The 26197-nt window shown below is 46.9% G+C and overlaps 1 protein-coding gene across 1 annotated transcript in view; it reads left to right on the forward strand.

Moving 5' to 3' along the window:
- The window catches only part of ano11 (anoctamin 11), a 60224-nt gene extending 55227 nt beyond the window's left edge, over window positions 1-4997 (forward strand). Inside the window, exons 21-23 of the mRNA XM_078239755.1 lie at window positions 135-225; window positions 1417-1551; window positions 4971-4997. Coding sequence (XP_078095881.1) covers window positions 135-225; window positions 1417-1551; window positions 4971-4997 — 253 coding nt within the window. The remainder of the gene's footprint in view (window positions 1-134; window positions 226-1416; window positions 1552-4970) is intronic.
- The last annotated feature ends 21200 nt before the right edge of the window (window positions 4998-26197 follow it).

A 26197-nucleotide genomic window follows, 5' to 3' on the forward strand; every position in this document is an offset into this window, starting at 1 on the left:
AGGTGGGAGATTGAAGGAAGGGGAGGTGAAGGAACAGTGGGATTAAGATTCTATCTATGTGGAGTATAAGCACAATGAACAGCTTGGGTCAATGAGTCTGTGTTTGTGTTGTAAGTGATTCTGTCTAACGGCAGGTACAAGGCATTTCGTGATCCAGATGGACATCTCACACTATTCTACTGGAAGCTGCTGGCTATAAGACTTGGATTCATCATTGCCTTTGAGGTAAAGTAGTGGCACAAAGTTGTAATTTTGGTAAAAGAATCATTTATTTGCATCCAGTAGCTGCCGTTTTGTCCTTTTGCCCTGTGGACCCAATGGGTCCCTTTAGTTATGTCTCATCATTATAGACCTCAGTTACCACTCAGGGTTGTTAGTATTTGATAAGATAGTTTGGGGGAGGCGCTGGCCTAGTAGTATTATCGCAAGAATATTAATCCAGAAACTCAGCTAATGTTCTGGGGGACCTGTGTTCGAATCCTGTCACAGCAGATGGTGGAATTTGAATTCAATAAAAACTTTCTGGAATTAAGAATCTACTGATGACCATGAAACCATTGTCGATTGTCGGAAAAACCCATCTGGTTCACTAATGTCCTTTAGGGAAGGAAATCTGCCGTCCTTACCTGGTCTGGCCTACATGTATTTTGACTCTCAACTGTCCTCTGAAATGGCCAAGCAAGGCACTCAGTTCAAGGGCAACCAGGGATGGGTAATAAATGCTGGCCAGCCAGCGACACCCATGTCCTATGAATGAATAAAAAGACGTAGAGTCCAGTGTGTTCCTCACAAACTTGAACCTGATTATTATTTGAAAAAAGTCCCTGGTGTATGGATCATTTGCTGCCGATCCTTCTTAGCTGACACTCTGTAGCTGCCCTTCCCTCGAAGGTTCTGCTAGGATACTCCTTCACAGTGTTCTTTCCCTTAGGCAGTGCTCTTTCCCTGAGACAGTGCTCTGCCCCTTAGACAGTACTCCTTTCCTCAGACAGTACTTTCTGCTCTCTCCTAAGATTACTGGACCCTATTGCCTCTGATGCAGGTTGGGCGTAGTTTATTTCATAGAATCCCTACAGTGCAGAAGGAGGCCATTTAGCCCATCGAGTCTGCACCGACCGCACTCCTACTCAGGCCCTATCCCGTAACCTTTGCTCGTCCCCCTGACAGTAAGGGACAATTTACCACGGCCAATCAACCTAACCTGCACATCTTTGGACTGTGGGAGGAAACCGGAGCACCCGGAGGAAATCCACGCAGACATAGGGAGAATGTGCAAACTCCACACAGACAGTGACCCAAGGTAGGAATTGAACCCGGGACCCTGGCGCTGTGAGGCAGCAGTGCTAACACTGTGCCACTGTGCTGCTCTACATGTCGCCCTTTATGTCATTGAGTCGCTGTGTTTTTGTTCTGCAGCATGTGGTGTTTCTCATTCTTCGTCTCATTGTCTGGTTGGTACCGGATATTCCAGAATCTCTCGAGGTGAAAATGAAACGAGAACATTATCTGGCAAAGCAGGCGCTAGCAGATAACCAGGATGTTTATCTGTCGGTGAGTCAGCATGCAACTCTCCCAGGTTAGTAGGGATAGAGCTGTGTTGTCAGCTCGGGGCAGCAAGCAATCACATAAGGATGTTTACCTCAGACAAATGACCGTAATAAAGGACAACAACCCATCGGATATGAAATACAGCAACATGAAAGAGTGGGTCCCGCAGCATCTTCAGTGGCGCAAGTATCTGTAATAAACACAGCAGGATGTAATCTGGTTCCTCCAGAATTCTGTATCCCCCCTCAGCAAGTGGGTATGGAACCAGTGGATCCTGGAGTTCACCTCGGATTTCTACCTCAATGAGGGGTAGATCCATGGGGTGGGGGAGGGGATGGAGGGGTTAACGGATGGTATAATTTAAGAGGCTGAGGACTTTTAGAAAGACGTTAAGGCTCAAGACAATAAAATCATAATATTCCCACACCTGCTTCCAGGGGTAGGTTTTATAAAAATTATTTTGTGGGATGATGTCACTGGCAAGGCCAGCAATTTCATCCCTAATTGCCTTTGAGACGTTTACTGCCCTTTAACCCTTGTGAATGATGGTGAGATTGCACTGTTCCCGCTTGTTTCTGACGGTGAAATGAGATCCTCAAATCAGATTAGTGTCCTGGTTTCCATGGAATAATGAGATTCCCGTGAGTGTCCAGCCAGAAGTGCTGGCCATCGAAATTGAGGCGTCCTGCAGGCCGTGGGCAGGGAGCTGGCCATAGGTTGATCTGACAATCTTCATCTCGCCGCTCCAGATCATGCTGTAAACCGAGTGGCGGAGAAGTATAAATCACCCCTTGGGTGGAGGAGGACAGGGTCAGCCTTTAGCCTCACACAGGAGGGGAGTTTTAACCTCCAAGAGCAGTCAGATTTGTGGGATCTTCAAATGTTCAAAATTTGCATCCTGGTCCCCCAACAGCCCACATCCAATTTTAAAGGAGGCAGGCAGCCAACAAACTTGTGGATAGGAGCACGGCCATTTAAATACTATAATGTGGCTGCATGCTTTTTATTATAAACCCCGTTGAGATAGAATAATCCCGGCAGACTGAGTTTCTGGGCCTTGGATTGGGAAAGCTTGATTGCTAAAGGGACATGAGGATATGCTGGATCCAACAGCTAAGTGTCTTCCCCTTACCTGCTGGCATATCACTGTTTTAAAGTTTATTTATTAGTGTCACAAGTAGGCTTACATTAACACTGCAATGAAGTTACTGTGAAAATCCCCTAGTCGCCACATTCCGGCGTCTGTTCGGGTACACTGAGGGAGAATTTAGCATGGCCAATGCACCTAACCTGCACGTCTTTCAGACTGTGGGAGGAAACCGGTGGAAACCCACCCAGACACGGGGAGAACATGCAGACTCTGCACAGCCAGTGACCTAAACCGGGAATCAAACCCCGGTCCCTGGTGCTGTGAGGCAGCAGCGCTAGCCACATGCTACCCAGTGGCATCTTCCCAACCCTGCTAGCCTCAGGCCTCTGGTCTCTGATTTCTGGCTGCCCCAGACCTCAATCCTTTCTCTGGTCTCCAATGTTCCTCCCAACTGCCAAGCAAATCCCCCCCCCCCCCCCCCCCCCCTCACACCCACACCCCCACCCCCAGCCTCTTCGGCCCTCTGCACTGGTCAGCTAGGGCTAGTGCTGCAGGCTTTGCAATCTGGCTGGCTGCGACTGGGAAACAGAAATAAACATTATTAATCAAAAGTGAAGGTCCAAATGCGGAGTAAGTTTCTGCCTTATTTTCTTGCTTCTCACCAATGAGAGGAAATCCCAGAATTGTTCTAATGATTCTGAAATGCACAATATTTTGGACCTGTACGTACATGTGAGTGTACATTTGTAGCTGCTTATTTAATGCAAGGTATTTTTTACTCTTATGTAGTGTATGAGTAACTGTTTTTGGCAGTTAAGGCCATAATGTAACTCCAAGTTTATATATGGAAATCTGCACTGAACCGGGATTCAATTCCAATAACTCATAGAACTCATAGAATCCCTGCAGTGCAGTAGGAGGCCATTTGGCCCATCAAGTCTGCACCAACTCTCTCTGACAGAGTACCTCACCCAAGCCCTCCTTCATCCCACACATTTACCATGGTTAATCCTCCTACCCTACATATCTTGGGACACTAAGGGTCAATTTAGCATGGTCAACTCGCTTAACTGCACATCTTTGGACTGTGGAGGGAAACTGGAGCACCTGGAGGAAACCCGCGCAGACACGGGGAGAACGTGCAAACTCCACACAGACAATGACCCAAGGCCGGAATTGAACCTGGGTCCCTGGTGCTGTGAGAGAGCAGTGCTAACCACTGTGCCGCCCCAACTAATGGGAATGATATGACTGTAACTGGAAGCAGGGCTTTTTGAGTCCAGGATTCACACAGTTTGCTCGTGGCGGAAGCCACGAATGATGCAGAGACTGATGAGGGAGGCTGTCTCCACCTTCGTGTGTAAGTATTGACTTTTCTAAGTTGAGAAACCCCGGGGTGGCTAAGGTTGATCATGTAGGACATCTACAAGCTTACAAAAAAGTAGGCAATGAGACAGGGTCGATCAGCAAATAGTAATTAGTTGACCCTCAATCTTGGGTTTTAAAAGCCTGTGTGAATTGTGTGGAGGAAGGATATATTAATGGATATGTAGTGTTAAATAAAATGAAATCCAATAAGGGACGGTGTAAAGAGTCTTAACATTGAGAGTGAGAAGCTAGAGAAGAGGTAGAGTATGGAGGAGGACACTTTGAGGAACAATACGCTGTGAGAGAGCAGTTCTGGTCACCTCACTATAAGAAGGATGTGGAAGCGCTGGAAAGAGTGCAGAGGAGATTTACCAGGATGCTGCCTGGTTTGGAGGGTAGGTCTTATGAGGAAAGGTTGAGGGAGCTAGGGCTGTTCTCTCTGGAGTGGAGGAGGCTGAGGGGAGACTTAATAGAGGTTTATAAAATGATGAAGGGTATAGATAGAGTGAACGTTGAAAGACTATTTCCTCGGGTGGATGGAGCTATTACAAAGGGGCATAACTATAGGGTTCATGGTGGGAGATATAGGAAGGATATCAGAGGTAGGTCCTTTACGCAGAGAGTGGTTGGGGTGTGGAATGGACTGCCTGCAGTGATAGTGGAGTCAGACACTTTAGGAACATTTAAGCGGTTATTGGATAGGCACATGGAGCACACCAGGATGATAGGGAGTGGGATAGCTTGATCTTGGTTTCAGATAAAGCTCGGCACAACATTGTGGGCTGAAGGGCCTGTTCTGTGCTGTACTGTTCTATGTTCTAATAAAGGAAAAATTGGATAGACAATGACCATATTAATATGGATAAAACAGATAAGCAGGAATAACAAACTGTCCTCACCTCCTGCCAGATTTGACTGTTCTCTCAAGCTCTCATTCTAATTTGACTGATTCTTATCTCCGCAGGAAGTGGTGTACAGCACAGCGCCGTAAGGCAGCCATTGGCAGCATGGCCCCGTCCTGGGAGAAAGAACTCAGTGGCTGCATCGCCTGTTAAACAGCCAGCAGTGTTCCCACAGCAGTAGGATGTGGGGAACAAAGTCGCAGGGTGATGGTGTTGATTCGTTCGGACAAGTCAATGCTTTTGGTTTGGTGTCTGCTGCAGATGTGGCATGTTATACCCTAACCAGCTGCCTGTGCATGGCTGTGCAACGTCTCCATTTTAATGACGGATTAAATGGTCAGGTTTAACCCCCCCTTCCCTCCCTTAAAGATTGCAAATACTCCCGTTTGGTCTGCAGGCTGTGTGGTCTGCTTTTACATTTCCCCCGACACAGTGGCCCTTTCTCTCTTTACTGTCCTGAACTTGTTCAGCTCTGGCCTGATGTGCTGTCCTTTTGTGTTATCCTCAATGAGTAAGCAACGCCACCCACAACCAATAGTGACTCCAACTGACCGAACTGTTACTCAGTGACAGCATTGCCTCAAATGTGCAACTTATTCGCCAGTGCATCCTTAAACCTTTGATTTCTGAGCAGAACCAGATATGTCCTCATCATTGAATGGCAGGAAGAATGGAGATCCTTAAAGACCCAACCCACATCAACAATTACAGTTGGATGAGCAGCCACGCTGTGTCTTGGGAGCTGGTCAGACCTCCATCTCAACATCAAGAAGACTCCCCATCACTCCCACTCTCCAGTTCCCTCCTCCAACAGGCCTGCTCCATAATAGACAGACGCAGACATTAAAGGCTTCAACACGTTCTTGGACCGTGCACCAATGCAAGTGAAAGTACTGCCGACTGCTTGAACCGTGCTGGAAGCTTTTCTGTTCAGCAGTAAGCCGTGTTTGAGCCTTACTGGGGCTGGTATCTACAAGTCGAGCAAGAGAACAGCACCGCTCTGCCCCCTCAGAATCTTGACAACAGGAAGACCAAACTATTCAAATATATATATATAATGTATATATTTATATCACTGCTACTTTGCCTTATTACTGTGCATCAATCACAAAATGTGAAGCGTTGTTTAATAAAGAATGTGGAGCCAAACAATTCTGCATGATTTGTGTAATCTGATCCTGGTTCTCGCTGCATTTTTTTTGCTGGAGATAGGTACACTTGGTAATGGTGTGCAATCTAAAACACGCCTGTAAAACTTGTTGTCTGGCTCCCACACCTCTACCCTCCAGCTATTGCAATCTTGTCTCCCTTTTTTATTTTCTCAAACCTACTACAATCAATGCTCATTTCAACTTTCCTCTCGTGTTTCCAAGAGGCAGCAAGTCTTCCATCTCCTTCGCTGTGTGGAGAAACACTGCGCCATCTTTTATTTTATTCCTTCACGGGATATGGGCTTCGCTGGCCAGGCCAGCATTTATTGCCCATCCCTATTTGCTCCTTGAGAAGGTGGTGGTCAGCTGCCTTCTTGAACTGCTGTAGTCCCTTTGGTGTAGGTACGCCCACGGTACTACTAGGGAGGGAGTTCCAGGATTTTGATCCAGCCACAGTGAAGGAATGACAATATATTTCCAATCAGGATGGCGTGTGGCTTGCAGGGGAACTTCCAGGTGGTGGTGTTCCCACGCATCTTTCAGCCTAACTCAATGTTATTTATACATCTACCTATACACTTGAATATATACGTAACACAAACCATTTGTATTTATATAGTGCCTTTAACAAAATACTCCAAGACCCTGCACGGGAATATCCCAAAGCAAAATATGACACCAAGCCACATAAGGCAACATTAGTGATTGGTGACCAAAAACTTGGGTCAAAGGAGTAAGTTTTAAGGAGCGTCTTAAAAGAGGGGTGAGAGAGAAGGTGTGACTGAAAGGTTTAGGGAGAGAATTTACAACCAAGTCACCAATGGTGGAACAATTAAAAATATCTCATGGCTCTACATCAAATTTTGGTTGACATTTGCCCCTGTGAAGAGCCTTGTGACATGTTACTACGTTAATGGTGCTTATATAGATGCAAGTTGTTGTTCTAGGGATGTGCAGGCTTTTGCGCAGTGCCTTATCAGGATATCCCAAAGCACTTCACAACCAATTAGTTGCTTTTGAAATCCAGTTACTATTGCTATTTGAGGCCAATTTGCACGCTGTAGGAACTCATAAATAACAAGTAAAATGGTAAATGAAATGATCAGTTATTCTGTTTTGGTGGTTCGGGTTGAAGGAAGAATGTGAACCTGGACACCAGGAGGACTTTCTGGACTTCTTTGCACCCACCTGAACCACTGGTAAATAGGACTTTGGTTTGGGATCCCACCTAAAAGGTGGAACCTGTGAAAATGCAGCAGTATTGCACTGGAGTGTTAAGCTAACCTTAGTGAACTGGAGTGCAGTGTGAACCGGCAATCCTCTGCCTCAGCGATGTGAGAGCGACCGATTCAACTAAACTCTCACATTCCCAGTAACATCATGGCCAATGACTGGGACAAAGAGAGACTGCCGTTAGAAAGGCATTAACACAATAACTCCACCCTTCCAGCAATGTTGTTGAACCAGTGGAAACGATGGTTGTTTTCACTGAAAAAGATGTTCCTTCCAAGCTGAGATTCCCCCCGACCCATGATGTAAACCCAGGGTTTGCAAATGCCTCCTCCAATCTGTTCTGTCAATCTTCATCTCAAAATCTTTATAGCCAAGCCCCTTACCTCCATTATAAAGGCAAAATAAATCTGAAACAGAAAGTGCTGGAGAAACTCAACAATCTGACAGCATCTGTGAGGAGAGAATAGGTCTGACAAAGGGTCATCCAGACTCAAAACGTGGGCTCTACTCTCTCCCCACAGATGCTGTCAGACCTGCTGAGTTTCTCCAGCATTTTCTGTTGGCCCGTCTCTCCATTTCTGTTCCGACCTTCACACCATCAGCCTCAACATTGTTCAGCCTGACACTAGCGCGAGGGTTATTATATAACGGGCTATTTTGCATGTTTTATGCATCCCTTTAAGGACAAAAAGCAGCAACCAATTACTTCGGATTCGTTTGGGTGGTGGCCTAAGGACAAAAGCTTTTGCTTAGATTATATGTGAATAAATTGTCCTGTGAAAGAGTGGCCATAGTGGCTGGTCTCTTTTGTTCTGAAACTTGCATTTTTAAATTGCTACAAATTACACCCCACATAAACACTTTTTGCTAAACTGGTTGGCATCCATTGTAAATTTGAAGCCTTCAGATTGCAGGATATTTTGATTGAATAAACTGGTTCACACCGACAGTTGTTTGAAATTGTGTTCATTTGAGTTATTTGCGATTTGTTGTCTGTTCTGCACTTCTTACATTTTATTCTGTAATTATCCTTCTTTATTGGCTGAATATATATCAGTGTAGATGTTCTGAGAAATATATATTTGTCTTTTATTTTAGAATCATAGAATCCCTACAGTGCAGAAGGAGGCCATTCGGCCCATCGAGCCTGCACCGACCACAATCCCACCCGGGCCCTATCCCCATAACCCCATATATTTATTCTGCTAATCCCTCTGACACTAAGGGGCAATTAAGCATGGCCAATCAACCTATGCCCTGTTTGTGAACAGAACTCCCACTTACCTGACGAAAGAGCAGCGCTCCGAAAGCTAGTGGCTTTTGCTACCAAATAAACCTGTCGGACTTTAACCTGGTGTTGTGAGACTTCTTACAGTCAACCTAATCCACACATCTTTGGAATATGGGAGGAAACTGGAGCATTGAAATATAGAACCATAGAATCCCTACACTGTAGAAGGAGGCCATTTGGCCCATCGAGCCTACACTGACCACAATCCCACCCAGGCCCTATCCCCATAACTCCATGCATTTACCCTAGCTAGTCCCCCGGATATTAAGGGGCAATTTAGCATGGCCAATCCACCTAACCCGCACATCTTTGGACTGTGGGAGGAAACTGGAGCACCCGGAGGAAACCCACGCAGATATGGGGAGAATGTGCAAACTCCACACAGACAATGACCTGAGACTGGAATTGAACCCGGGTCCCTGGCGCTGTGAAACAGCAGTTCTAATCATTGATTTGATTTGATTTGATTTATTATTGTCACATGTATTAACATACAGTGAAAAGTATTGTTTCTTGCGCGCCGTACAGACAAAACATACCGTTCATAGAGAAGGAAATGAGAGAGTGCAGAATGTAGTGTTACAGTCATAGCTAGGGTGTAGAGAAAGATCAACTTAATGCAAGGTAAGTCCATTCAAAAGTCTGACAGCAGCAGGGAAGAAGCTGTTCTTGAGTTGGTTGGTACGTGACCTCAGACTTCTGTATCTTTTTCTCGAAGGAAGAAGGTGGAAAAGAGAATGTCCGGGGTGCATGGGGCCTTTATTATGCTGGCTGCTTTGCCGAGGCAGCGGGAAGTGTAGACAGAGTCAATGGATGGGAGGCTGGTTTGCGTGATGGATTGGGCTACATTCACGACCTTTTGTAGTTCCTTGCGGTCTTGGGCAGAGCAGGAGCCATACCAAGCTGTGATACAATCAGAAAGAATGCTTTCTATGGTGCATCTGTAAAAGTTGGTGAGAGTCGCAGCTGACATGCCAAATTTCCTTAGTCTTCTGAGAAAGTAGAGGCGTTGGTGGGCTTTCTTAACTATAGCGTCAGCATGGGGGGACCAGGACAGGTTGATGGTGATCTGGACACCTAAAAACTTGAAGCTCTCGACCCTTTCTACTTCGTCCCCATTGATGTATACAGGGGCATGTTCTCCTTTACGCTTCCTGAAGTCGATGACAATCTCCTTCGTTTTGTTGACATTGAGGAAGTGATTATTGTTGCCACACCAGTTCACCAGATTCTCTATCTCATTCCTGTACTCTGTCTCGTCATTGTTTGAGATCCGACCCACTACGGTGGTGTCGTCAGCAAACTTGAAAATCGAATTGGAGGGGAATTTGGCCGCACAGTCATAGGTGTATAAGGAGTATAGTAGGGGGCTGAGAACACACCCTTGTGGGGCACCGATGTTGAGGATTATCGTGGAGGAGCTGTTGTTGCCTATCCTTACTGATTGTGGTCTGTGAGTTAGGAAGTTCAGGATCCAGTTGCAGACGGAGGCCCAGGCCACGGAGTTTGGAGATGGGTTTCGTGGGAATAAGAGTGTTGAAGGCTGAGCTGTAGTCAATAAATAGGAGTCTGACATAGGTGTCCATGTTATTTAGATGTTCCAGGGTTGAGTGCAGGGCCAGGGAAATGGCGTCTGCTGTGGACCTGTTGCGGCGGTCGGCAAACTGTAGTGGATCCAGGTAGTCTGGGAGGCTGGAATTGATTCGTGCCATGACTAATCTTTCGAAGCACTTCATAATGATGGATGTCAGAGCCACCGGCTGATAGTCATTAAGGCATGCTGCTTGGTTTTTCTTAGGTACCGGGATGATGGTCGTCTTCTTGAAGCAGATAGGGACCTCAGATTGGTGTAAAGAGAGGTTGAAGATGTCTGTGAATACCCCCGCCAGCTGATCCGCGCAGGATCTGAGTGCACGTCCGGGTACCCCATCCGGGCCAGTTGCTTTCCATGGGTTGACCTTTAAGAAAGCTGCTCTGACATCTGCAATGGTGACCCCAGATACAGGTTCATCCAGGGCTTCCAGGGTGGAGGGCATGTTCTCGCTGACCTCTTGCTCAAAACGGGCGTAGAATGCATTGAGCTCATCAGGGAGGGGTGCATTGGAGCCGGTGATTTTACATGCTTTCATCTTGTAGCCTGTTATGACTTGCAGACCTTGCCATAGTCGGCGGGGTTGGTGTGGCTAGCCTGGGACTCTAGCTTGGTCTGGTAGTCTTTTGGCATCTTTGATGGGTCTCCTTAGATCATATCTGGCTTTCTTGTATAGGTCAGTGTCGCCTGACTTGAACGCCTCAGACCTGGACTTCAGCAAGCAGTGGATATCCCTGTTCATCCATGGTTTCTGTTTGGGGAACACACGGATTTGCTTCTTTGGCACTCAGTCTTCTACACACTTACTAATGAAGTCAGTTACTATAGTGGTGTACTCATTCAGGCTGGTCGCAGAGTTTTTAAATACTGACCAGTCCACTGACTCCAAGCAGTCCCATAGGAGATCATCCGATTCCTCAGACCAACATTGCACGACTCTCTTTGATGGATTCCCCTGCTTCAGTTTTTGCTTGTAAGCTGGGAGCAGGAGCACAGCCTTGTGATCTGATTTGTCGAAGTGTGGGCGGACAATAGAGCGGTAGGCATGTTTGATATTTGTGTAGCAGTGGTCTAGGATGTTTGGGCCTCTGGTGGAACTTGGTAATACACTCTTGAGCTTGGCCTGATTGAAGTCCCAAGGCATGGTACATTGGGGAAACCATGCAGACGCTACGACAACGGATGAATGAACACTGCTCGACAATCACCGGGCAAGACCGTTCTCTTCCTGTTGGGGAGCACTTCAGCGGTCACGGGCATTCGGCCTCTGATCTTCAGGTAAGCGTTCTCCAAGGCGGCCTTCACGACACACGACAGCGCAGAGTTGCTGAGCAGAGACTGATAGCCAAGTTCCGCACACATGAGGACGGCCTCAACCGGGATCTTGGGTTCATGTCACACTATCTGTAATCCCTACAGCTTGCCTGGACCTGCAGAGTCTCACTGGCTGTTCTGTCTGGAGACAATACACATCTCTTTAGCCTGTCTTGATGCTCTCTCCACTTACATTGTTTGTATCTTAAAGACTTGATTAGCTGTAAGTATTCGCATTCCAACCATTATTCATGTAAATTGAGTTTGTGTTTGTGTTTGAGTATATGCCCGATGAATAAGGCCTCGGGATCTTTCATCTCAAGGCTATTCGTAGTGGTGTATATTTCATCCAGTGCGATCTTCACGTCTGCATGGGTTGGGATGTAAACTGCCATCAGGATAACGGAGGTGAACTCCCGCGGAAGGTAGTAGGTGCGGCATTTTAGCATCAGGTATTCTAGGTCTGGGGAGCAGAAAGTTACAGTAAGAAGTTTAACCACACCAGGTTAAAGTCCAACAGGTTTATTTGGTAGCAAAAGCCACACAAGCTCTCGGAGCCTTAAGCTCCTTCTTCAGGTGAGTGGGAATTCTGTTCACAAACAGGGTATATAAAGACACAAACTCAATTTACATGAATAATGGTTGGAATGCGAATACTTACAGCTAATCAAGTCTTTAAGATACAAACAATGTGAGTGGAGAGAGCATCAAGACAGGCTAAAGAGATGTGTATTGTCTCCAGACAGGACAGCCAGTGAGACTCTGCAAGTCCAGGCAAGCTGTAGGGATTACAGATAGTGTGACATGAACCCAAGATCCCGGTTGAGGCCGTCCTCATGTGTGCGGAACTTGGCTATCAGTCTCTGCTCAGCAACTCTGCGCTGTCGTGTGTCGTAAAGGCCGCCTTGGAGAACGCTTACCCGAAGATCAGAGGCCGAATGCCCGTGACTGCTGAAGTGCTCCCCCAAAGGAAGAGAACAGTCTTGCCTGGTGATTTTCGAGCAGTGTTCATTCATCCGTTGTCGTAGCGTCTGCATGGTTTCCCCAATGTACCATGCCTTGGGACATCCTTTCCTGCAGCGTATCAGGTAGATAACGTTGGCCGAGTTGCAAGAGTATGTACCGTGTACCTGGTGGATGGTGTTCTCATGTGAGATGATGGCATCTGTGTCGATGATCCGGCACGTCTTGCAGAGGTTGCTGTGGCAGGGTTGTGTGGTGTCGTGGTCACTGTTCTCCTGAAGGCTGGGTAGTTTGCTGCGGACAATGGTCTGTTTGAGGTTGCGTGGTTGTTTGAAGGCAAGAAGTGAGGGTGTGGGGATGGCCTTGGCGAGATGTTCGTCTTCATCAATGACATGTTGAAGGCTCCGGAGGAGATGCCGTAGCTTCTCCGCTCCGGGGAAGTACAGGATGACGAAGGGTACTCTGTCCGCCGTGTCCTGTGTTTGTCTTCTGAGGAGGTCAGTGTGGTTTTTCGCTGTGGCGTGTCGGAACTGTCGATCGATGAGTCGAGCGCCATATCCCGTTTTTATGAGGGCATCTTTCAGCGTCTGGAGGTGTCTGTTGCGATCCTCCTCATCCGAGCAGATCCTGTGTATACGGAGGGCTTGTCCGTAGGGGATTGCTTCTTTAACGTGTTTAGGGTGGAAGCTGGAGAAGTGGAGCATCGTCAGGTTATCCGTGGGCTTGCGGTATAGTGAGGTGCTGAGGTTACCGTCCTTAATGGAGATGCGTGTGTCCAAGAATGCAACCGATTGCGGAGAGTAGTCCATGGTGAGTCTGATGGTGGGATGGAACTTGTTCATAGAAACCCTACAGTGCAGAAGGAGGCCATTCGGCCCATCGAGTCTGCACCGACCACAATCCCACCCAGGCCCTACCCCCCTATGATGTCATCATATGGTTGTTTCAGTGATTGTTCACCATGAGTCCAAAGGAAGAAAATGTCATCGATGTATCTAGTGTATAGCATCGGTTGAAGGTCCTGTGCGGTGAAGAAGTCTTGTTTGAACCAATGCATGAAGATGTTGGCATATTGAAGTACGAATTTGGTCCCCATGGCTGTTCCGTGTGTCTGGATGAAGAACTGGTTGTTGAAGGTGAAGATATTGTGGTCCAGAATGAAGCGGATGAGATGTAAAATTGCATCTGGAAACTGGCAGTTGTTGGCGCTGAGTACTGAGGCCGTTGCAGCAATGCCATCGTCATGGGGGATGCTGGTGTAGTGTGCCGAGACATCCATTGTGACGAGGAGCGCTCCTGGTTCAACTGCTCCATGTGTGCCGAGTTTCTGTAGGAAGTCCGTCGTGTCGCGACAAAAGCTGGGGGTTCTTTGTACAATGGGTTTCAGGATGCCCTCGACATAGCCGGAGAGGTTCTCGCACAGGGTCCCATTGCCCGATACGATGGGACGGCCGGGTGTGTTTGCCTTGTGTATCTTCGGGAGGCAGCAGAGATCTCCAATGCGGGGAGTACATGGGATGAGAGCATGGACGGTGCTCTGAAGGTCCGGATCAAAGGTCTTGATCAGAGTGTTGAGTTGGTGTTCTTTGGTCTTTGGTCGGATCTGCGGGTAACTGTCTGTAGTGTTCCTCGTTGTTTAGTTATCGGTACACTTCTTTGCAGTGATCCGAGCAGAAAGTTGCCAGTGTTGCTACGTCTGGGCACCACAAGGTGTTGATTAGGAAGTAGACCCCCCTCCCCTAGCCTTGCCTGAGGCTGCTGTATGGTCCATTCGATGGATTGAGAAGCCCTCTGGTTGTAGGGCACTGTCCGGTGAAGCAGGAGTGAGCAGGGATGGGCCATTTTCAGGTATTTCCATATTTCAGTTTGCTCACATAAGTAGTAGTTCTTTCGAATGAAAAGGTTTTCCCCTACCTGTGGTCTCTTTGGACTATTACAGGTATATAGAATGGACATGTGCATGCACAGATTCTTTGCACCCTCTACAACTTTGAGACTATTACACTTGCCCTGAAGTTTCAGTAAAAGTCGTCACATTAACACTATTTCTTATTCCTTCAGCAATTGGTTCTATCTTGCACCTCTGTGGGATTTTCAATCCTCTTCAAAAACTGCAATAAAAGCAAAATACCATGGATGCTGGAAACCTGAAATAAAAGTGGAAAATGCTGGGTAAACTCAGCAGGTCTGGCAGAATCTATGGAGAGAGAAACAGAGTTAATGTTTTGAGTCCGTGTGAACACCAACTACTTTCTCAGGAGGCTTATGAAGTTCGACTTGTCTGCTACGACTCTCATCAATTTTTACAGATGCACCATCGAAAGCAACCTTTCCGAATGTATCACAGCTTGGTATGTCTCCTGCTCTGACCAAGACTGCAAGAAACTACAAAGGGTTGTAAACGTAGCCTAGTCCATCACGTGAACCAGCCTCCCATCCATTGTCTACACTTCCCGCTGCCTCGGGAAAGCATAATTAAAGACCCCATTCACCCCAGACATTCTCTCTTCCACCTTTTTCCGTTGGGGAAAAAGATATAAAAGTCTGAGATCACAGACCAACCGACTCAAGAACAGCTTCTTCCCTGCTGCTATCAGACTTTTGAATGGACCTACCTCTCACTAAGTTGATCTTTCTCTACACCCTAGCTATGACTTTAACACTGCATTCTGCACTCTCTCCTTCTCCCCTATGTACTCTATGAACGGTATGCTTTGTCTGTATAGTGCGCAAGAAACAATACTTTTCACTACATCCCAATACATGTGACAATAATAAATCAAATCAAAAAGACTTCTTCAGCTCTGGGCTCCAATCGTTAACTTTGTTTCTCTCTCCACAGATGCTGCCAGACCTGCTGAGTTTATCCAGCATTTTCTGTTTTTATTTCAAAAACTGCAGGATAGTTCGATACTAGAGCTCATCTTGTAATGTCAGGTAGGATTACTTAATGAATAAATGGATAATAGCAAAAACGCAACATCAATTTACAATAATTGGTATGTTTTACAAACTTCTAATTTGTGGAATATAGTAAATGGTTCACCTGGTTGTAAAAGCATGACTTTTGTTTATTTTTATTCAGATCATTTCCGCACTGATTTGGGGAGTTATCAAGCTATGTTTTTATATTCATTGCTGGGACATGGGCGTCGCTGGCTGGCCAGCATTTATTGCCCATCCTTAGTTGCCTTTGAGAAGGTGGTGGTGAGCTGCCGCCTTGAATCGCTGCAGTCCACGTGCTGTGGGTTGACCCACAATGCCATTAGGGAGGGAATTCCACGATTTTGACCCAGCGACTGTGAAGGGACGGCGATATATTTCCAAGTCAGGATGGTGATTGGCTTGGAGGGGAACTGTCAGGTGGTGGTGTTCCCATGTATCTGCTGCTGCCCTTGTCCTTCTAGATGGGAGTGGTCGTGGGTTTGGAAGGTGCTGTCTAAGGATCTTTGGTGAATTGCTGCAGTGCATCTTGTCGATAGTACACACTGCTGCTACTGAGCGTCGGTGGTGGGGGATTGAATGTTTGTAGATGTGGTGCCAATCAAGCGGGCGGCTTTGTCCTGGATGGTGTGGAGCTTCTTGAGTGTTGTTGGAGCTGCACCCATCCAGGCAAGTGGGGAGTATTCCATCACACTCCTGACTTGTGCCTTGTAGATGGTGGACAAGCTTTAGGGAGTCAGGAGGTGAGTTACTCACCGCAGTATTCCTAGCCTCTGACCTGCTCTTGTAGCCACTGTGTTTACGTGGCAAATCCAGTTAAGTTTCTGGTCAATGGTAACCCCAAGGATGTTAACAGTGGGGATTCGGTGATGGTTACACCATTGAATGTTCATGGGCGATGGTTAGAGTGTCACTTATTGGTGATGTTGAGGTAAAATGATCTTGCTAGTGGAGCCTGTTTGAAATATTAACATATACAATTTGAGAAAGTAAGCTGTCATTTATCATTTGATTACAATGAAAATCAGTGCGTTGGGAGCAGGGCCGGGAGAGAGGAAATTATGCAAAAGGCGCCAGCAATTAAAAGCAACTATCACCAAAATCGTTTCCATTTGTTAGTTCGAGAAAGAAGTTATTTGGAATAAATGTCATGTTTATGCTGCTGCAGCTATCCTGCCTGTGACGCATCTATACCCGGTGCTCAGTTCATCTCAAAAGAATCATAGAAGAAGCAATGAATCCCTACAGAAGGAGGCCATTCGGCCCATCGAACCAGCACTGACAACAATCCCACCCAGACCCTTTCCCTGTAACCCCCCACCACCCCCCCGATAATCCCCCTGACACTAAGGGGCAATTTATCATGGCCAATCAGCCTAACCCGCACATCTTTGGAGTGTGGGAGGAAACCGGAGCACCCGGAGGAAACCCACACAGACACGGGGAGAACGTGCAAACTCCACACAGACAGTGACCCAAGCCAGGAATCGAACCCGGGTCCCTGGCGCTGTGAGGTAGCAGTTACTAACTGTTGTGCCTTCGTCCCACCCGTGGGCAAGAAAAGAGAAATCTGACTTTTTAATGCAAAGGAGCTGTCATTTGCCAAGACACCAAGATGTAGGGACGATTCTCCCAGCTTGCTGTGCTGCTTATTGTAGAGCAGCGGGTCAGCCGGCTCGAGTGGGAGCTGTGTTGCAGGCACTCCGCTGGGCGCCACGGCCTCTGCGATTCCCCGAGTGCCGGATTTCCGGCACTGTCAGCTCTGTGCCAGGAATCAGTGCAGAGCTGAATGATTTATCCAAACTGGAATTTAAGTACGATTTAAATGCCATTAGCGGGACAGGGTCTGAAATCTCCGGGCCTGCTAGCCTTTCCCCCTCCCCCACCTCCCCCTGCCCCCACCAGGAGTGTTTCACTCCAGCAGGTTTTACTATAGCTCCCCACTTGCGGGGAGCAGGCTGCCCGATCCTACTGGAGTGAAGGGGGGTCATCGAGGCCCCCCAGAGGGTCAGGCAGTGGGGGGGTGACCCCTGGGCGCTGCCACCTTGGCAGTGCCAGCTTGGGCCCCCGGCACTGTCCAAGAGGCAAAGTGCCAATGCCCAGGGAGCATCTTGGCACTGCCCATCGGGCAACAGACAGTGCCAAGGGGACGGGGCCTGATGGGGATGGGGCCTGATGGGGCCGGGCCTCTGGGAGCGATTGGTGAGGGTGGGGAGGTTCCTGCTGCCACTCTGCATTTGGGCTGTGTGAGAGAGGGAGGGAGGGAGGCCAGTAATTGAGGCTGGCCATCTGGGTTCGGGGGGGGGGGGGGGGCGCAGCTTGCTTGGAGGATCGGGACTGCGGTGGGGGGGGACATCGAGGGAGGCTGGGGTCGGGGGGGGATCGGGGGGGGGTCGAGGCTGGGCCCAGGCATGTTTCGGGGGACCAGTGATTGGGCCAAGAGGGGGGTGGCATAGCTGGCAATGAGAGGGTCATGGGGCTGGGCAGTGATTGAACTGGCCAGTGATTGGGAGGCTGGCAGACAGGGACCATTGCGTATGCACTGATCTCAGCGCTGACAGATCGGCGCATGCGCAGTGGCGCACTCTACGTCATGCTGCCGGCCTCTCCAGTGGGAATAGACCCTGTCCACTGATTTTTGCACTGATTCACGCTAGTGCACCCTGCAGTGCACAGAGTGTGGGAGATTCATTTTGAAAATCCCACTGAAAAAACAACGGGATTTACTCCAGTTTTTACGCAAATTCGACACTTAGAATATTTTTGGGAGAATCGCCCCCCCCCGCCATTAACTTTTTGAATAGGTACATGAGCACTTTGAGATGGAATCTCATTTCTTCTGTAAGTTTTAAATTTTGTAGCATTTTGCAGGTTTTTTGCTTTTTTATATAGTCTGGGCTGATAAGTTAGACTTTTTTCGCTGGTCAAATTGTCTTCAGAGGTGAGAGACAAATGTAAGAATCTCCTATTTGCAAATAAAATGATCCACTGAAGCAAAAAGTTGGATGGATAGCGTAATGACCTCAATGAGGCCCATGAGGTTGGCCCCTTGGAGTATGAGTTCCCTGATTGAGGTAATGATTCCCTGCTCAATCAGGGGGCCTCATCCGGGGAGGTGATGGCCTAATGGTCTTATCGCTATTAATCCAGACACTCAGCTAATGTTCTGGGGACCCGGGTTCGAATCTTGCCACGGCAGATGGTGGAATTTGAATTCAATAAAAAAAATTTGGAATTAAGAATCTACTGATGACCATGAAATCATTGTTGATTGTTGGAAAATCCCATCTGGTGTCCTTTAGGGAAAGAAATCTGCCTTCCTTACCTGGTCTGGCTGACAAATAGAGCCACAGCAATGTGGTTGACTCTCAACTGCCCTCCAAGGGCAAGTAGGAATGGACAATAAACGCTGGCCAGCCAGCGACACCCATGTATGAATAAAAGAAAAAATATATATTATGGAATGTCAGGACTACTGACAGGCCAGATTCTGACTTTGTACCTGAAACACTCTTTGGGATAGAGATAATTTTATAAATAAAGGGAATCTGGTGAAGGGACATCAGCCTTTGAGGAGTTAGAGTCATAGAATCATAGAAACCCTACAATACAGAAGGAGGCCATTCGGCCCATCGAGTCTGCACTGACAACAATCCCTCCCAGGCCCTATCCCCGCTTAGTTACCCTTACCTTAGCTAGAATCCCTCTAACGTATCACATCCTGGGACACTAAGGGTTAATTTAGCATGTCCAATCAACCTAACCCGCACATCTTTGGTCTGTTATTTCAGGTAGAATGTAGCACGATTGCACTATATACAATTTTGTTAGCTGTTTGGTGGAATTTATTTCCATCAGTCCCTTCTAGACAATAGTCTCTAATAGGAAGTGTTGGTTCCTACCTTCCATTTATTTCCCTCAGTGACAATGGGCAGAATCTGCTGCGATTTCAGTTGCAAGGACCTTCCTTTTCTTGGAAATTCAGACAACTTCTTTGAAGATGTTATCGCTGATCCAACCTGATTACATCAGGCACTGGAGTAACACTGCTGTCTCATCCTCAATCCTGTATGTTTACTTTTGGAGTTTGAGAGTCAAAAGTGCACATTTCAGAACAGATGGAATGAAGATTACCGTCTCCCAGATTCAACTGATTACAGGTAAAGATGTAATAAAGGTGGCGCATTTGGATTTTCAGAATGCGTCCAATAAGGTGACTAAAGTGGGCGGCCTTATTGCAAACATTCAGGTGTGTAATGCAAGAGGGGATGTAACAACATGGATAATAATGTTGTTGATCGATAGAAAGCAAAGAATTGGGATGAATGGGTGTTTTTAAATTGGAGGCGTGTTTGCAGTGGTGTATACTCTGGCTAAGTCCCGGATTCACTTTTGTTCTTGATATTTATCAGTCATTTGGACTTGGCCGTAATGTTCAAGAGACTGAGATTCGCTGATGACACAGCAAAAAGTGAAGGTTTTGGTAAAAAGTGAGGAGGATGGTTAAAGACTTCAAGCTGAGTGGAAGATGTGATATAATCCAGAGAAATGCGAGATGAAAAGGAAAGGGAAAAGAAGGAATGGGAGTCTAAACTGAAGGAGCTAGCTGAACGAAAAAATGGGAATGTGAAAACAGAATTCCTTGAAGGCAAGTTTTGGTGTCGGTGTGGCTCAGGTGCTAGCCTTGGAGCCTCTGCTAGAAGGTTCTGGGTTCAAGTCTCCCTACAGCAATTATTAGGAGAGATATGATTTACTAGAACTATTTTACTAGAACTATGGGGAGGCGATGGCCTAGTGGTATTATCGCTAGGTCATTATTGCAGAAACTTCGGCTATCATGCTGGGGACCCAGGTTCGAATCCCGCCACGGCAGATGGTGGAATTTGGAATTCAATTAAAAACTATCTGGAATTAAGAATCTACTGATGACCACGAAATCATTGTCGGAAAAACCCATCTGGTTCACTAATGGGAAGGGAAGGAAATCTGCCGTCCTTAGCTGGTCTGGCCTACATGTGACTCCAGAGCCACAGCAATGTGGTTGACTCCCAACTGCCCTCCAAGGGCAACTAGGGATGGGCAATAAATGCTGGCCAGCCAGCAACGCCCATGTCCCACAACAAATGATATTCCCAGATTAGGAGGGAGGGTGGAGGCTGGATAAGCCTCCCAGCAAGAAAATCATGACTCAAGACAAAAGGGAGTTGATGATTTAGTTTTGGTCAGAGACTTTGCAGCAGGATTGACATGGGTGCCTGGAAAGATTGTGGAAAGAACAGGACCGGTCTCCTATATCAGAGATGTTAGCACGGACAAATTCAGAAATCACTCCACACTCAGAGTCCCGATCTGGCTTTCAAAGTAGCTTTATTTAACACCGGTGGAGAGGAAACTTCTGCTCTAATCCCAGCGCTTTCTCCAAAGAGTCAGTGTAAAGGTCTCAATATTTATACCTTTGTTGGAAGATATATTCACATAGTACGATTTAGCTGGATGTTACCCAGACAAAGATAATCACTACTGTATTGTTTCTTAAATTGTAAAGACATTGAAACCCATTTCCACATAATAACCTGATAATGTGAGGCCGTGTGGCCAAATTCCCCTCCAATTCAATTTTCAGGTTTGCTGACGACACCACCGTAGTGGGTCGGATCTCAAACAATGACGAGACAGAGTACAGGAATGAGATAGAGAATCTGGTGAACTGGTGCGGCAACAATAATCTTTCCCTCAATGTCAACAAAACGAAGGAGATTGTCATCGACTTCAGGAAGCGTAAAGGAGAACATGCCCTAGTCTACATCAATGGGGACGAAGTAGAAAGGGTCGAGAACTTCAAGTTTTTAGGTGTCCAGATCACCGACAACCTGTCCTGGCCCCCCACGCCGACACTATAGTTAAGAAAGCCCACCAACGCCTCTGCTTTCTCAGAAGACTAAGGAAATTTGGCATGTCAGCTACGACTCTCACCAACTTTTACAGATGCACCATAGAAAGTATTCTTTCTGGTTGTATCACAGCTTGGTATGGCTCCTGCTCTGCCCAAGACCACAAGGAACTACAAAAGTTCGTGAATGTAACCCAATCCATCACGCAAACCGGCCTCCCATCCATTGACTCTGTCTACACTTCCCGGTGCCTCGGCAAAGCAGCCAGCGTAATTAAGGACCCCTCGCAGCCCGGACATTCTCTCTTCCCCCTTCTCCCGTCGGGAAAAAGACACAAAAGTCTGAGGTCACGTACCAACCGACTCAAGAACAGTTTCTTCCCTGCTGTTGTCAGACTTTTGAATGGACCTACCTTGCATTAAGTTGATCTTTCTCTACACCCTAGCTATGACTGTAACACTACATTCTGCACTCTCTCCTTTCCTTCTCTATGAACGGTATGTTTTGTCTGTATAGCGTGCAAGAAACAATACTTTTCACTGTATGTTAATACATGTGACAATAATAAATCAAATCAAATCAAATGTCATCCTCCATGAAACCAGCCAGAGACATTGAAATATATTTACATACATTTAGACCAGTGGGATGCCTTGATGGGTGATCCCTTGTTCTTTACTGTTCCTGATTGCTGCCTGATTTCTGGCAGTTATCAGGATCTCGTTCTGTGATTGTCTTGTTGGTGCCTCTTTGTGTATGTACTAATGTCTTTAAACTGGTGGGCTCACTCAGACTCCATAATGTTCAGGCAGGACACTCTGTGATATCAGCTTTTAAGCTGTAGGATCTTTAACCTTGCCCTGATTTGTCATAAAATGGAATCTGAGTGCCACCTTATGTATCCTAGCTAAGCGGGGTGCGTGGTGATGATAGGGTGGACCCACAACAGGAGAGATAAGGGTTGTTATGTCAAGAAACACGTAGACCATCTGAGCAGGAGAGCTGGACCTGACACAAGGGTTTAGCAGGCGACCCCCGCAGTAGATTCGGGTTCACCAGGATTGGTTACAGGGATCGCGGCTGTAAATGTGGAACCAGAGCAACTAATGGTTTCTGTAAATGAGGAGACAGCAGCTACGGAGGAGGGATCTCGAACCCAGGTTGATGAGTTTTTCTTTTGTGATTCTGTGACCAGATTCTTCATTTCCTGAAGAGTATAATACAAAATTGAGACGTTCCACCAGGGTCCGGAAGTCCCTAGACTGACCTAACCTGTGATGGTTGCCCTTTGCTACCAAATAAACCTGTTGGACTTTAACCTGGTGTTGTTAAACTTCTTACCGTGTTTACACCAGTCCAACGCCGGCATCTCCACATCATGGCTGCCATTAGCAGCCTTTCCCCTTGGTTCTGTGGTGATGACTCATCTTTCATTCCCTCACCCTAAATATCTCTCACTTTCTGTGCCTTTTAGCTTTGACAAAGAGTCATCTGGACTCGAAACCTCAGCTCTTTTCTCTCCTCACAGATGCTGCCATTGCTACTGAGATTTTCAAGCATTTTGTGTTTTTTTAACCTGTGATGAGATTTCCTGGGCTATTCCTGATGTCTATCGTAATTTGCATGCCTGTGTTAACGATGTTCTTTCTGTTCCACCCATCGGTGAACTCTGGAGTTGGGGTGGGCTGAGATGGAGTGTGATAGTGTGGCCCTTTTAAGAGGGGGGGGGGGGGGGGGCGCTGATTGTCACATGATCGGGCCAGACCTTATGGACTGTCTGGACATGAGGCTGAGCCAATCAGGTGCAATGGCGCTTGTCCTGGCGGGGGAGGATCCTCAGTCTGAGCCAGGGAAGAGTGGAGAATAATCGCCTACTTAGTTTTGTCAGACCTTTGTTTGTAAATAGCTATTTATCAACGGCAATAAACCCTTTTATACTTTGAGCCGCAATGAGTCGCCTGCATGCCAGGAACTCGGGTTCAATTCCGGCCTTGGGTCGCTGTCTGTGTGGAGCTTGCACATTCTCCCCGTGTCTGCGTGGGTTTCCTCCGCGTGCTCCGGTTTCCTCCCACACTCCAAAGATGTGTGGGTTAGGTGGATTGGCCAAGTTAAATTGCCCCTTAGTGTCAGGGGGACTAGCTAGGGTAAATACATGGGGTTATGGGGATAGGGCCTGGGTGGGATTGTGGTCAGTGCAGACTCGATGGGCTGAATGGCCTCCTTCTGCACTGTAGGGATTCTAATGGATTCTATGGATTTCATGAATAGCCTCAGCCGGTACGGAAGAGGAAGCTTCGCTGTTGGAGTCACTCTGCATCAAGAATATCCAGCCAACTGAACTAACCGACTTGAAGAAGAGTTCCAGAGATTCAGAACCCTCAGAGAAAAATATTCTCCTCATCTCTGTCTTAAATGAGCAATCTCTTATTGTTAACAAGTCACACCTAGTTCTAAATTCTCCAAGTGGAAACATCCTTTTCACTTCCACTCTGTCAATACCCCTCAGGATCTGAAAGATTTTGATCAAGCCGCCTATTACTCTTCTAAACTCTAATGGATACAGACATAACTTCTCCAACCTTTCCTTGTAATGTTACCCACCCTGGAATACCATTCCTGAAATTAATCTTGTAAATCTCCTCTGAACTGCTAACGCATTTACATCTTTCCTTAAGTAAGGAGACCGATACTGTATACAATACTCCAGATATGATCTCATGAATGTGCCGTACAACTGAAGTATAACCTCCCTATTTTTGTAATCAATTCCCCTCGGAACAAACAATGACATTCTATTAGCTTTCCTAATTATTTGCTGTACCTGTAAACCGGCCTTGGTAAACCTTCTTAAGATCAAGCCCTTATTCAATTCTTGACACATCAGAATGATTCCACTGGTGAGGAGCCAGGACACTGAGTGGAAATTCTGCTCCAACTCCATTTACAGGTTTATTGGTGATATCACCATAGTGGGTCGAATCTCAAACAATGGTGAGACAGAGTACAGGAAAGCGATAGAAAACCTGAGGGCAGCATGGTAGCACAATGGTTAGCACTGCTGCTTCACAGCTCCAGGGACCTGGGTTCGATTCCCGGCTTGGGTCACTGTCTATGTGGAGTATGCACATTCTCCTCATGTCTGCGTGGGTTTCCTCCGGGTGCTCTGGTTTCCTCCCACAGTCCAAAGATGTGCGGGTTAGGTTGATTGGCCATGCTAAAATTGCCCCTTAGTGTCCTGAGATGCATAGGTTAGAGGGGTTAGTGGGTAAAATATGTAGGGATATGGAGGTAGGGCCTGGGTGGGATTGTGGTCGGTGCAGACTCGATGGGCTGAATGGCCTCTTTCTGTACTGTAGGGTTTCTATGATTTCTATGAAATGGTGCGATGACAATAATCTCTCCCACGATGTCAGTAAAATGAAGGAGATAATCATCAACTTCAGGAAGCACAGTGGAGGACAGGCCCCTGTCTACATCAACAGGGATGAAGTGGAAATGGTCGAGAGCTTCAAGTTTCCAGAAGTCCAGATCATCAACAATCTGTCCTGGTCCCTCCATGCCGACACTATAGTTAAAGCCCACAAACACCTCTACTTTCTCAGGAGACTAAGGAAATTTGGCATGTCCATTACAACTCTCACTAATTTTTACAGATGCACCATAGAAAGCATCCTTTCCGGGTGTATCACAGCTTGGTATGGCTCCTGCTCTGACCAAGACCGCAAGGAACTACAAAGGGTTGTGAACGAAGCCCAGTCCATCACTCAAACCAGCCTCCCATCCATCGACTCCATCTACACTTCTTGCTGCCTCTGAAAAGCAGCCAGCATAATCAAGGACCCCACATCCCCCCCCCCAGACATTCTCTCTTCCACCTTTTTCCATCGGGAAAAAGATCCAAAAGACTGAGATTATGTACAAACTGAAGCAAGAACAGCCTCTCCCCACCAAAAGAGAAAATGCTGGAAAATCTCAGCAGGTCAAAGCTTTGACAAAGGGTCACCTGGACTCGAAACGTCAGCTCTTTTCTCTCCTTACAGATGCTGCCAGACCTGCTGAGATTTTCCAGCATTTTCTCTTTTGGTTTCAGATTCCAACACCCACAGTAATTTGCTTTTAAACAGCTTCTTCCCTGCTGCCGTCAAACTTTGAATGGACCTGCCATATATTAAGTTGATCTTTCTCTACACCCTAGCTGTGACTATAACACTACATTCTGCACTCTCTCCTTTCCTTTTCCCCTATGTACTCTATGAATGGTATGTTTTTGTCTGTATAGTGCACAAGAAACAATACTTTTCACTGTATCCCAATAGATGTGACAATAATAAATCAAATCAAATCATATGAAATAAGAATTGTATTTGCTTTGAATAAGGGTTTTGCTGTCAGCCAGCCCCAGAAGCAGAGGGTTTTATGAAGCGCTCAGTGGAGAATGGAGTAGGAGTGGCGAATTCTGCCAGGAATGTGTTGTGTCAGGTGTGGTGGTGCAGCTGTCAGTTTTACAGCCTGTGTCTCAGGCAGGTCTGCACAGGCTCACTCTATCCGACACCGGAAGGGAGTGTTGAAGGTCAGGCTACTTTCCCGCGATTGCTTGTTGGATTTCCTATCAATTGTAGTGATTCCCAACTATACAGGCAAAATAAAATCCCAGGGTAATTCCAGGTCTGAACTGCGTCAACCACTCACTAGTGGACTGGGGCAGTGGGGGAAGGTGGGGTGGGAATTGGAGGGGGCATGGAGTGGGGGGGGGTGGAGCTGTGATGGGGAAGGGGTGGGGTCCAGAATTGGCTTCAATGATGAAGGGGATAGATAGAGTGAACGTTCAAAGACTATTTCCTCGGGTGGATGGAGCTATTACAAGGGGGCATAACTATAGGGTTCATGGTGGGAGATATAGGAAGGATATCAG

The sequence above is a fragment of the Mustelus asterias genome, chromosome 22 (assembly GCF_964213995.1).
Source record: "Mustelus asterias chromosome 22, sMusAst1.hap1.1, whole genome shotgun sequence".
In the NCBI taxonomy this organism is placed as follows: domain Eukaryota; kingdom Metazoa; phylum Chordata; class Chondrichthyes; order Carcharhiniformes; family Triakidae; genus Mustelus; species Mustelus asterias.